This window comes from Narcine bancroftii, chromosome 9 (assembly GCF_036971445.1).
Source record: "Narcine bancroftii isolate sNarBan1 chromosome 9, sNarBan1.hap1, whole genome shotgun sequence".
NCBI lineage: Eukaryota > Metazoa > Chordata > Chondrichthyes > Torpediniformes > Narcinidae > Narcine > Narcine bancroftii.
Genome location: NC_091477.1, coordinates 10,789,233 through 10,803,049, shown reverse-complemented (window position 1 = coordinate 10,803,049; position 13,817 = coordinate 10,789,233). Strand labels below are relative to the sequence as shown.

The 13,817-nt window shown below is 36.3% G+C and overlaps 1 protein-coding gene across 5 annotated transcripts in view; it reads left to right on the top strand.

The window, feature by feature from the left end:
- rbm27 (RNA binding motif protein 27) overlaps positions 1-13,817 on the top strand; it is a 122,535-nt gene that overhangs the window by 92,863 nt on the left and 15,855 nt on the right. For 3 of the 5 annotated variants that reach the window (XM_069898127.1, XM_069898130.1, XM_069898126.1), the window contains 2 exons: positions 3,966-4,076; positions 6,666-8,051. In XM_069898127.1, the coding sequence (XP_069754228.1) occupies positions 3,966-4,076; positions 6,666-6,857 (303 nt within the window). In that variant the 3' untranslated portion in view covers positions 6,858-8,051. Of the gene's footprint in view, positions 1-3,965; positions 4,077-6,665; positions 8,052-13,817 lie in introns of those variants that run through there. The other 2 variants (XM_069898129.1, XM_069898128.1) reach the window with 2 other exon arrangements.

Below are 13,817 nucleotides of genomic sequence, written 5' to 3'. Positions count from 1 at the left end.
ATGTAATAGGCAGGATGGATAAAGGAAAATCAATAAAAACAATAGATGTAATGGATTTAAAATTCTGAATGAAATTAATTGGAGTATTATCTACAAGACCGCTGCACAAGCTGTGAGCAGTGTATTAGAATAAATAGAGAATTGGCTATTTAACATAGAATGCTGTAATTAGTTGATGAATGCCAGGATCTTAATTGCATTCAGTATTCATGATGTTGTTGAAGGAACCAAATGTTTTAAAAGCAAATCTGCTAATACTATGAAGGTGGTAGGGAAGGCAAGTTGAGATGCGGACACAGAGTCTGCAAGGTGTATAGCTCGTTTAAGCTGAGGGAAAAATTTGGCAGATGGAGCATAATATGGGGAAATGAGTGAAATAAAAAAGTAAATGATCTAAAGGAACAACTATAGAATGTTGCCATACAAAGAAATATGGGTATCCTTGTACATGAAACAAAATTAGCATAAATAATTAGAAAGGCAATTATAATGTATTTTGTGTAGAGCAGGCTTACTAATCCTGTAGTTACTATTCTTGCATTAACATAAGATATGAATCACGTGCCCCATCCAGCCCTGCATATCTTATTCACCATTCAATAAAATAATGGCCTTATCTCAGTTTTCTTACCTTGTAACTGGCCTTTCCAGCTAATGAGCCTGCATTGCCTAAATACACCCATATGACTAATGAACCTTCTAACCCTTTTCATCTTTGGAATGTGGGAGGAAACCTGCACAGGTCACGGGGAGAATGTACAAGCACCTTACATACATCGCTGGATTCTAACCCAGGATAGCATTGTGCTGACCACACTAGTACCATACTTCCCTCTCCAATTCTGCTGCTTTTCGGGAATTTTAAAGGTTTGCGACAAGTATTTGTCCTTGCCTTTGTCTTTAAATGGGCTACTCCTTTATCTGAAATTGTACCTCCAGTTCCAAATTTCCCCCACAAGAGAAAAGCATTCTCAGTATCTATCAAACAGTTCTGATTTATTTGTTTCATTAGGATCCCCTCATTCTTGCAAAAACTGAGTATAAGCTATACCTTGTCAATTATTCTTTATGATTGTACTTTCATCTCAAGAATCAACTAGGTTCACCTTACATTAGGGAAGACTGAAGACCATACCCGGATTAATTTGACAAGCTCCTACATAAATAATTTCAGCCAAACTTGCCTATCATGTACAGTAAAATCCCATTATCCAGAATTCAAGCAACCGGCAAAAGAAGTCATAGAAATTAAAGGTAAAAAATATGAAAGTTTAAAATTGGTTTCCCCCAACCCCAGCAGTTAGTTAGCCAATCACACAACACGCAACCTCATGCAACCAGAGAATTCACTTGTCCTGCATCTGCCAGTCGCCATGGGTGCCGGATTCCAGGTGTTTTATTTTACTTTGATTTTTGAGGTGTGATTTTTAAATCCTCCTTTGGTGGCATTTACAGTAAGCAATTTAGTAGTCGTTGAGGATAAGCAATGACAACCTTCCAATAGTCTTGTGATCATGAGAGAGCTAAATTTATTGTCAGTTTTGTATGGAGTCCTGCAGTAAAATAGATCCTGTAACATTTCCTTATTAAAATATAGCCTATGGATTAAGAAAAAGTTTTGTCTGCTTCAAGGCTTGCAGTCATAAATGGCAAACTTAGTTAATGATTGTAAAATTTCTTGTTTAAATTATTTGGATGGATTTCTGTTATCTCAGTATCTGCAGAGTCCAGATTTATGGAAGTAATGTGTCAAAGAATTTTTTTTCAGTCCTGTCAATATAGTCATGCTTGAGCATGGTTCACAGACTGATCTGAAATAAATGGAGTTTCAAAGATTGTTCTCTCTGGTCATCAAAATGGTTTATTGTTCAGAATTGTATGGAATTGAATGTCAAAATAATGTCCTAGATTTTGAGAAATATTTGATTTGCCTTTTGACAATGTGAGAATAGATGCGAGATGGAGCTCTTCTCCCTGCAGTTATCTAAAACAGGGTATTGCGTGTTGGAATCAGAAATAAAGGAAACTCCAGAATATTTAGCTTGATCACAGAAATTTCAAGATGTGAGAGATTTTTAAAAAATCAGGTGAAATGATCTTTCTTTGGCCAATAAGGGGTTATAAATAATATTGGATTAAAAGAAAACAGTGAAGGATGATGTAAAATCGAGAAAGAAAATGGAATATAAGAATAAGCTTGTAAGGCAAACATTTAAAATGTTTATAAATGTCTTTGTTGATTGTAAGTATGCAAATAAGAATGTAATTGGTTTTATTAAGGCAGAAGGAAGAAATATGAGTAAAACAAAAAGCTGGACTTGCTATATTTGTATAAATATAGCAGCAACTGAAGCTGTGTAAATTGAGATTAAAAGTCACCAGAGATCTGGAGTTGATAAATTAATATTTTTCCTAAATTACATTGTGATGGAATATCTGGAAAGTTTTTAAAAAAAACTTGTGTTTGGGTAAAGTGGGGGGGGGGGGGGCGGCGAGATTGTGAACTGCACCCTAATCATTCAGCAGATCAAGAAGCATCCGTTAAAAGACGAGCAGTGCAAGTTTCTGGTTTCGGACTCTGTTTAAAAACTGGGGAAGTCAGTAGTGAACTTTGCAGTTCTGGTGAAAGGTCCTGGACCGAAATATTTCTCTTTCCACAGATGCTGCCTGACTTGTTGAGTGTTTTCAGCATTTTCTATTTTTATTTTGGGATTCCAGTAGCTTTTGATATTCAGATAGTCTGACATCGGTTATCAAGAAAATTTTATTTGGTTTATGCATCTAGGAAAATTCTGGAAATCTTTATCAGAGAGTAATACAAACTTGTAAAATCGTAAGTGATTGTAAAAGTGATATAATGAATGGTTTCTGTCAATAAAATTTAAGAGGGCAGAAAGAAATTCTTCCTCCTCCATGAGATTTGGTGAGATTGATTCTTTCTGATATATGGTAATTGTGTGGCCAGGTTAAAGCCTTTCTTTCAAAGAAATGTGTGGAGGAATTTGACAAATACTTTGTGAATCTTCATGGCAAAGTGCCATGATTAATTAATTTAAGTGAAGCAGGAAGTTGTGTTGTTCAGAGAAGGGGTGAGAAAACTGTTAAACTGGCCATTATATGTAGTGGATAAATCATGTTTGTATGTGAATGCCCACAATAAATGGTGCAAAGTGTGTTAAGGCCATTACAAAATATCTAATCAAAAGATAACTAACTTCTCAAATGTACGAGTTTGCTGGTTCCAAATAAAGCAAATTCAGAACTTCTGTCTGTGCCTGGTTAAACACAGAAGTCCCAAACTTTATAAAAAGTTTGGAATGCCGAATTTTCCTATTGGCTCCACACTGGACTTCATATGGAATCCATTATCAGAACTCCCATCTTCCTGTAATTTCATTAAATTTATCCTTTGGAATTAGTTCTTGAATCCTGCGCATGGTTAGATCCATTGATTTTAATGGGGCATTACAGGCAAAGGCAGGTTAATTTGGTTTACTATTTTTAAGTATGCATTATTAGATGAATATGAATTACTTGAAATGATTTACATCACTTTTCATTTAAGTGCCTATAAATGCATTTCGTTGAATCGTGCTTACTGGAAGCTGGGAGTTTTGTTAGGAACCATATGCTAGCAACTATTCTGTAAATCTCATATTTGTGAGCATGGAAGCAAAAGTGAGACAAGCTGGATCAGATGCCGCACACAGCGGCAGCACTGGATTTCCCACTCGTGCCAATGTTGGACCACTGTGCTAAAGAGAGGGGCTGGATGCACTTTGCATCTAGTCCCTCAGCTTCATGCGAGGGAGGACTATTGTACAAACTGGACGTTAACCTCTGGTAAAGGTAAGTGCTTGAGTTATTTTACTTTAATTGTTTTAATTAATTGTTACTGTGTTAATGAGGTTTTTTTTAAATTCAATTGCATTTATTTGAAATTGTCTTTTTCAAATTTTGCACAGGCTGCAAATCAGGGTACAAAGTTCAAAGGTCGAAACCTTCAGATCTCTTGGTACAAGCCAAAAGCACCTTCAGTATCAACAGAACCAGATGAGGAGGAAACAAAAGAAGAGGTACTGCACTGGCCATAGAATTTTCTCTCTGCTTGGAATAATACATTAGTATTACATGCCCCAAGTCACCCCACTGGACAAAATTTAAAAAAATGGGGGGGGGGGGGGGGGGTGAATGTGGTGCACTGCTATACGCTCATTAATCTGGCTCCGCCCTATCCTGTGGCTCCTTCCTCTTGACCCTGTATAAAGGCTCCAACACCATAACCCCTCCCCAGAAAGCCTGGGTCAAAGCGCAGGATGACCTTCAAGTTTATTGTAAATAAAAGCCAATAGTTCTGTAACTCTAGTCTTTTGAGTTATTGATCGTGCATCAATTTTATTTACAATCAATAACTCAAAAGACTAGAGTTACAGAACTATTGGCTTTTATTTACAATAAACATGAAGGTCATCCTGCGCTTTGACCCAGGCTTTCTGGGGAGGGGTTATGGTGTTGGAGCCTTTATACAGGGTCAAGAGGAAGGAGCCATGGGTACAGTCACAGGATGGCGTGGAACCAGATTAATGAGTGTACAACAGTTCACCACAAACGCTATTCTCCTCCTCCCCCCCGCCCCCCCCAACCCGCCCATCACCATTCTGAATAGATTAAATTAAATCACACTCAGATCAGGGCTCTTCCTGACCGAGGAGGAAGATGCCAGAAAATATCCTTCTTTTGGTTGCTCACCTTATACCTTGTTTTCTGCATTACATAGGCTTTGAATTATTGCTCAATTTTGTTTGTGAGATGGGAGGACCTTGAATTGTGCCTAATGACTGATGAAAGTTCTTGTGTGGCTTAAATTGGTATCAGTGTGTTCTGATTATTGAACCAAGCTTTTATGCTGTGCTTGTTGCCATGGCATTTGCACTCCAGAAAACTGATGCTTGCCCAGGAGTCACACTTGATGGGCTATCATCACTGATAAACTTCAGGCAAACACACAAGTTGAATATATCCCTTTCTTGAAGTTGCTAATTCATGGTGAATTGTGGTTGCCACATCATTCCATTTGCCATCCAAATGTCTATTCTTTGTGTTATTTCAACAAATTCTTTGAGCACAAATCATTACATGGTCCTGTGACTTAACCCTGCATCTCTGCAATTTCATTAGGAGTTGATAGTGTGTGGACATGTGGACTGCTCTGCTTGTGTGTCACCTTCAGCTAGTACAGCTAATTGAAGCCCCTCATTTGCTGAGATAACACTAAGCAGTTACAGATAAGGAATTGAATGCAACTGCCTATTCTTGCCTGAAAGTTCCAGATTATTTTAAAACACAGCATGGCAGCGGGAGTTAGTCATTTGGCCTTTCATACCTGTTCTGTATTCAGAAAGGTTATGACTGGTCTTAGGAAGGAACATTACTTATATTTCTTGAAAATTAGTTTCACCTGCTGTAGGTCATTGCAATTCATTAATGTCATCTTTTGAATATTTTTCTGGTCAAGTTTTTTTCAGATAGACAGGCAATGTTTTCATTTCATTGTGTGAAAGCTTTTTTTATATTAAATTCATTATTGCAGATTGATAAATTAAACCATGTTTCATTGCTTCATCTCTCGGAGCATTTTGTAGACATAAACTAATTAGTAAACAGGGAAATAAATTAATCTACTGTATTCATACTGGGATATTTTGTAGTTATTGTACACACTTTAAGGGCAACTCCCAAGAGGTTTTGAAAGTTAGTCAAGAGGGAAAACTGATTTAAGAATGTTAGTGGAGTCTTGGGAAACTCGCCTTTTAAAAAAAAACAATTAAAAGTAAAGGTTTAACTAAGTTTGAGCTTTCTGATCACTTACATTCTGCTAATCAATTTTAGCTCCAGGATATTTGTGTTTATAGTTCATTGAAAAATATTAAAGATGTTAAATTGCTATAGTCAAATTCCCAATGCTTAGATTTTCATGGACCATCAATACAGATGAAAAGATCCACTACAAACCTAAAATCAATACAAATGTTGTCAGAAGTGCATCTTGCCGACTAAAAATGGAAATGTTAATTCCTTGAAAGTCCTTTCACCAGAACTGGGGAAGAGAGGGGTAATATCTGATCATACAGGTTCATAAAGGTTATGAAACAACAAATTGTGCTGTTTAATTCCTTCATTTGTACTGCCTCCAAGTCATCAAAAGCACTGGAAATAGAAAATAGTGCAAATATTGGAAATCTATGAAACACGTACTGGTGGAAATATTAACTGGGGCAGAGAGCATCTGCAGAGTGAGAAACCGTTCATTGTTCAGATTGATTACCTTTCATCAAAAGCATATAGCAGATTTGAGTGCATGTTTTTTTAAGATAAATGCATGCTTTTAAAAGGGTAGACATTTTTGTTGAAAAAAATTCAATTTGGAGTAGAGTTGATCATCACATCTTAAAGCTTTTGCAGAGAATACGTCGCCATGTCTTTGCCAAGTCTTCATAGTGTTAGTGGCAGCTGTTGTTGGTTACCAGCTTTTAATTTACTGAATGTTGAAGTTCTTTCCAAGTTTTTAATTCCCTAACTTAATTCATAAACCCCTTTCAAGGGTCCTGAGCAAGAAGCACCTTTACGTTTTGGTTCAATTAATATATTTTTTTTCTTTTTAACAGATCACAAGCAGTAAAAGCACTTTCCCTGATGCTGATTTATATTTTATCAGTTTTAAGGGCACATTTTTTCAAATGTGCTTTGTGAACTCTTGTTGGATACAACTCCAAGCAATGATTATTTGGAATATTGTAATTATTGAAAATTCAATTTATAGAAACAATGAGGGATTGGGGACAAAGAGCCATGTTTAAAAGCTATTTTGAATCTCTGTTGCGTGATGACAGTATTGGCAGAAACTGTCGAATCAAGATGCTTGGTTGTGTCACTTGATTCAGTAGTTGGGTATTATTTTGAATGTCAAGCTTAATTGAACTAGAGTATGGAATAAGTTCTTTGTGAAATGAAAGTTAATTAATTTTTTGAATCTGGTTTAATGACATGAAAATACTAGTTTGCCTGTGTCAGATGATGGTTAACATCTGAGCAGTATACAGTTACTCTCGCTACTTGGAGACAAATTTCATTTGTAACCAAGATACAAAATTTAGATGTAGATTTTTTGATCGTTTAAGATGAAGCTAAATTTGAATCTTTATAACTTTAATTTGGGATTCCCGTACCTTGGTGAAGATCTGATGCATCATTATGTGAACAAGGTTAATTTTCTACTAACTTGGGAGAATGAGAATTTATGAGAATCTTAATGCTGTTCTACCAAAATTCCCCAGCACATCTTCAAGATTAAGGAATGCAGATGTAACACCTTGCAGGAAACCTATGGAATTAAAAAAAAAATTATTGACCAGTTGTTTATTCAAATTGGAGCAAGGCCTTTAGAAAGTAAATTTTTAAAACAAAAAAATGTTTGGATCAACACGAGTTCAAAGGAATAACCTCCTTGATTGGTTTGTAGGTATGAATATTTTTGAATAGTCTATCAAGAAGAATTAAATTCTGACTGAGAAGATGGAATATTTCAAAAATAAATCAGACTTGGATTGCCAGATTAATGTTAGTTGTTGGGTTATAGAAATAGATTTTTCCAGTCCCATCTGCAGGGTTTTGTTGAAATAAATATTACATGTAATTCCAGCTCCACGGAAACCAACAGGAAAGAGGTCAATGAAAGAGGAAACTGTAGCTGTTATACATCAGGCATATGGTGAACAAAGCAATTAAGTAAAATGCCCAGCACTTGTGCAGGTCAATGTGTTGTAGCATGCACTCCATTGTTTCATGCAAATACTACAGAGAAAGATGAATGGGAAAAATGTGGACTAATATAAGTACAAGCATCATATATTTCCTCTCCCTCTCACTTAAAAGTATTTCCCATCAGAAAGCAAGATAAAGCTGATACTGTGATGCATGCATGTATGTAGCAGATAAAACTATATGTACCAAAGAATCCTGAAATAAAATATTTTCTTGTTACTGCTCTTGAAGTATTAGTATGATCTGTGTGTGATAACAAATGCTATTTAATAAAAATGTAATCAAACAAAAACCTAGTTTGGTGGCACTGATTTGCCAAAAACAAAGTGCAAAACTTGTTCTCATATGTGGTTTTAGTAGATTTACATGTGAAAGATCAAATTTTTGGGTTTTTTTAAACAAGATGACAGTGACAGGCATAGCGGTTAGTGCAATACCTTTACAGCGCCAGTGATTGGGACCGGGGTTCGAATCCCGCATTGTCTGTAAAGAGTTTGTATGTTCTCCCTGTGTCCGCATGGACTTTCCCCGGGGGCTCCGGTTTCCTCCCACCATTCAAAACTTACCGGGGATGTAGGTTAATGGGGTGTAAATTGGGCGGCATGGACTTGTGGGCCAAAATGGCTTGTTACTGTGCTGTATGTCTTAATTTAATTTTTTTTTAAATGAATTAAAGGGGACAGCTAACTCTGCTGTTTGAGCACTCACACCAGTGTGCTGAAATTGAATGGATTCCACGTCATCTTTACTTCCATAAAGACTGAACTTCTCAAACAATTGTTAATAATTTAGTCTGTTGATATTTTTTTTTAATATTTGGCATGGTTGCGACTGAACTTCAGTCATCAATAGTTTTTAAAAAAAATCTACTCACTTGCAACCTGCTTCTCTAGTTATTTCATTCAGTGGTATCCATTTGAGGATCATAGGGAGATAAATTCCTTTTGCAAAACAAACTTTCAAATTGATTTTGAAGCAAGGGTCTTGGATCAGCCTAGATACATGCAATGATTGGTAGCAAAAAAATTTGGACATTTACGAGTCAAGGAGATGGAAGCTGAATTAAGCAACCATAAAGTATTATTGGTACCAAAGGAAAAGAAATCAGAGCAACGAAGGATACAAAAGGTTTACCTGCCAATAAATGATGGATGGGAAAGGCAAAGGATTTACTCACAAGTGAGAAATATTTGAGACAGAGACTACAAAGCTTCTTCAACATGAACAGGGAGAAGAAAGATGAATAAATTTGCTTTCTTCCTTTCCCATGGGAATTAACAGTGTACATCTGCACAGTCTAAGATTTCTGCACTTTTCATTCCTGCTTCTGTGGCTGCATTGATAGCTGTTACTTCACCTGCCAGACCCCTAATTGCTTGAAATTTCTTCTAAAATCCTTCTGACCCTTCCTCCTCTTGAACTTGAAACCTGAAAGTCTGCAGATGCTATGTTGTAGTGAAAATGCAGAAATGCTGGAGGAACTCAGCAGATCTCGCAGGGTCCATAGGTGGTCAAGAGCAGGTGCCTGCCTGCCGTTTGCTCATACTTGGAAGAAACAGGAAGTGCAACACATGTGCCCACACTACTTCCTTCACCACTATTCGGGGCCTCAACCAGTCCTTCCAAGTGAAGCAACGCTGCACTTGTGAATCTGCAGGAGTTACCTACTACACCTGGTGCTCCCGCTGTGGCCTCTTCATCAGAGAGATGGTTCTGTCTGTTTCAATAGAGGGGTATCTCCAAGTGGCAACCCATTTCAATTTCCCACCCCATTCCCATGTTGACATGGCTGTCCATAGTCTCATGCACTGCCAGACTGAATCCACTGCAAACTGGAGGAACAACACCTTGACAGGGCACCCTCCATCCGGATGACATTAACTTAAACTTCTCCAATTTTTGTTCGCCCCCCCATCAGTCCTCGATCTCTTCTCTAACTCAGTGTCTGTCTGTCTCTCTTTTTCACGGTCTCCTTTCTCCCACCTCTACATTCATGGAACCACCCCCTCCACTTATCAATTCTCGCCTTTCCTATCTTCCTATCCATGTCTAATGATCACCTTTTGCTTGTTGGTCTGCGCTCCTCCCCCTGCCCTTTTTGTCTACTCCCCAGCTGGTTAATCCTTTTTATTCATGCCTTGAAGAAGAGCTCAGGCCTGATATGTCTGTTATATTTTGTATCTTCACCTCCTATGGATGCTGGGAGACCTGCTGAGTTCCTCAAGCATTGTGTTTTCACTGTGATAAAGTTTTTGCAAGCTGTTCAGCTAGACATCCCATTCATAGAATCGCAAATAAGACATCTGTTGGTACACTGCAATAACACTGCAGAAATTATTGGTGAATTTGGTGGTGTTTGGTTTCACACTCGTGACTTGATGGGAGGGAGTGAAATAAATGTGGGAGGTGGGATGAGTGCGATGGACTGAGCTTTGTTCACAACCTCCTGTGATTTCTGTTGTCTTGGACTGGGCAGTTCCTGTTGCGCAGGACACCTGTGGTGCACCTGTAGAAGTTGTAAGAGATGCAAGTGACGTGCCAAATTTTCACTGGCTTCTTGGGAAGTAGAGATGCTGGCGTGCTTTCTTGGCTGTTGCGTTAACATGGGTGAAATGGGACAGACTACTGGAGATGGTCACTTTGAGGAACTACGATCTCCACCTCATCAACGTTGATGCAGACTGGAGAGTGAGCTTCCAGGAGACTGACACAACGATTCATTTTCCGTCATAACATGTACTTCAGTTACTCAGTGTTAAATTTAACTTGATATCATCTGTGAAGATCTCTGGCATTTTTTGGTGTGCAAATTGAAATTATAAACCAGAAAACAGCAGAATGTCCTTGCTCATCAAAACAAAAACATGAGATGGAGAAAAACTATAGTATTCTCTGACATTTCATTTTTAAAATGTACTCTTTTGATAGATTTTCTAAGTTCGTAACAGTACAGAATTAAATGAATAATTTTTTTTTCTTAACCTGTTAAGAACACTTGGCACGGCACATTCTTTAGGGCTTTTCAATGGTTAACAAATAATCACAAATAAAATACAAGTTTAAGAGGAAAATAGCTGCCATCATTTGCTGATGTTAAAGCAGTTCGGAAGATCAGCCAGTTGAAACTGGATGTATTTTTAGAAATTACAGCCAGAAAGTAAGGAAAAAAAAGCAGTACATTAATACTTAAAGAAAATGACCTTTTAATGCTTCCCAAGGATTTCAGACTGATAATGCATTGGCTTGCTAATAAACAGGTGTCTTGGTGAGTGTTCACTCCAACCCCCAAAATTTTGTTGTGGCTACACAGATGAGCAGAACAAAAGCTATTCATTTCCAATTGTAGGTGGAAGCCTCCAAGAGAGACGTCCAACTGAATACAGGTGTGACTCTTGAGTATGCAACCATCCTAAAGGAAATATGTCACCAAAATTATTCCTGCTCATTAGCCTGAGAATGAGCATTTGTAGTGACCTTGAATCATAACACAGAATTATTTGTATCTCAGCACCCAGTGATGGAAAAGATACTGAAATAAATGGTGCAGTGATGGGTGGGGAAATTGGAGGAACTGCAAACATCCGAATAAATGTGCTGAAAAATTGAAATGTTATCAGAAATTATTGTCGTAAATTTAACATGAATGACACACATCTTCTGTTACAGCCCTTTATTACTTTGGAGTAATTGCAAAAGTAAAGCTGATTAAAACAGTGAACTTGAATGCAGCCAATCAATGGTGATAGTAGTACAGAGAGAATTGCTGGAAGTTGGAGGATTAAACCATGATATTTAAACCTTGAGGGGGGGGGGGGGGGGTATGAAAAAGAATGTGATATGAAACTGGTTAAAGAGAAACATTTTAATAAGTAGGTTAAGGACACTAAACCTTTCAATATATTTGAAACACCAAGTCAAAGTGGAGGAAGATCTCAGCAGGGGAAGCAGCATGTGTGGAAAGAGGAACACAGAACTGCAATCAAAAGTTGCAGGCCTGAAACCGAACTCTTGCCCTGCCCACAGCTGCTGTCAAACATGCTGATTTTTCTCCCAGCATTTTGATTTTGTATCTGCAATTTATTTGATTCCCAACATGTGACTTAATTGCCATCTTTCCAAAATTTAGTTCCGCTTTTGTAAAATGCTGAATTAATAATCCAGTGACTTGAATTAATTCATGCTTTTTATTTAAGTGTTTTGATCTGAAGTGTTGCAGTACATGCAAATATTTGAATAGGAAAAGGAAAAATGAGTTGATGTGTTTGGGGCAGTTTAACTAAATGTAGTTCTGATTTCTTATTTTATTTCCCTTGGGACAGTTTCACACACAACGTCAGCGTCATACATTTAACTTTTTTTTTCTGGAGGCATTGCGACCCACTTTGTCATTTTGTTTTTTTTTTAAATATTGTAAAATATCCTCTGTCAGCATGCTTGTCTTAACAGCAAGTTGAAATATATGAAATAAAATTATTTAAATTAAGAGCAGTGATTTACACAGAAATATTACTTATTTAAAAATATGCGCGTGTACTGTATTTTTTCATTGTTGGAGTCATTTTTATCCTGTTTGGCAACATCTTTGTAAAATTTAAGTGCAACATTTTATGATTCTCTGGGGCAACAGTACTAGTATATTCCTTAAATCAACTATTTTTGGTTTAAATTCTGTGGTGGCAATTGTTATTTGAACAATAGATGTTGAGAGATGACCTATGGTGTACATTTAAAAATTTGAATGGTCTAATGTGAATGCCAGTGACAAGATGGGCTTAAAAGGAACTCCCTTCTAGGCCAAATCCAGAATTGGCAACATTCAGTCATAATCCTGTGAATATTGCCTTCACGTGCTTGAGGATAAGGATGGTTGAGATGGAACCGTCCCCCCCCCCCACCTTCTTGATGTGTTGATGCTTTCACTGGAAAGATGGATATGATAGCTAAAGAAATTTCACCCTGCATTTCTGCTCTCAGAGGTGCTTGGGTATTAAATTGATACTCAAATTCATTCATCATGTGGATATAATTAAAGCTAAAATATCATAGTTTAATCAAGTTTTACAAATCAATGCATTTTACTTTTAAGTGTGATCACAGTCCAAATAAATGACAGGTGATACCATGAAATGTATAATGATTTATTTGATAATTAATCATTGGTTTGATCATTTTTTTTTAAACTTTATTTAAAGATTTTATCACAGGAATAAAAAGAAAAATTACATTTAAAGAAAAAATATAAAATAAAATAATATAATTACAATACAACATTAATAACCTAACTTAATTCAACCTAACCCCCCCTACATATACAAGAACTAAAAAAAATCTATATTAAAAAAACCCACCCTTCCGCTCCCCAAAATAAAGAGTAAAGAATTAGTAAAATTAATAATATTATATATTAATAATATTGTATATTACTAATATATATTATATATTTATTATGTATTATAAATTAATAATATATATTACACAAAGAAAAAGAAAAATATGACAAATAAAAATAATTTTAAAAAGATTTATCAAATCTAAAATATCACATCTAGGAACATACTTAAATCAAACTTAATTGCATATACTTAACAAATGGAGTCCACTTCAACTTATAAAAAGACATCATATCTTGAATTGAAAAAGATATCCTTTCCATAATTAAACAAGACTTCATCTCTAAATACCACCTATCCAAAGTTAGTATATTTCTATCTTTCCAAGTAGATGCTATACATTTCTTGGCCACCTCTAAAGCTAAATAGATAAAAGAAATCTGATAATCATTTAATCCTAAATCAATTAATGATTGCATATTCCCTAATAAAAATATATCAGGATCTAATACAACACAAATATTATATAATCTATTAAATATAGATTGAATACCTTTCCAAAACTGTTGCAATCGGTCACAAGACCAAACAGTATGTAAAAAAAGTACTAGCTATTTGATCACGGTTTGATCATTTCTACTAGTAATGAAGTTGGTTTGAGTATGA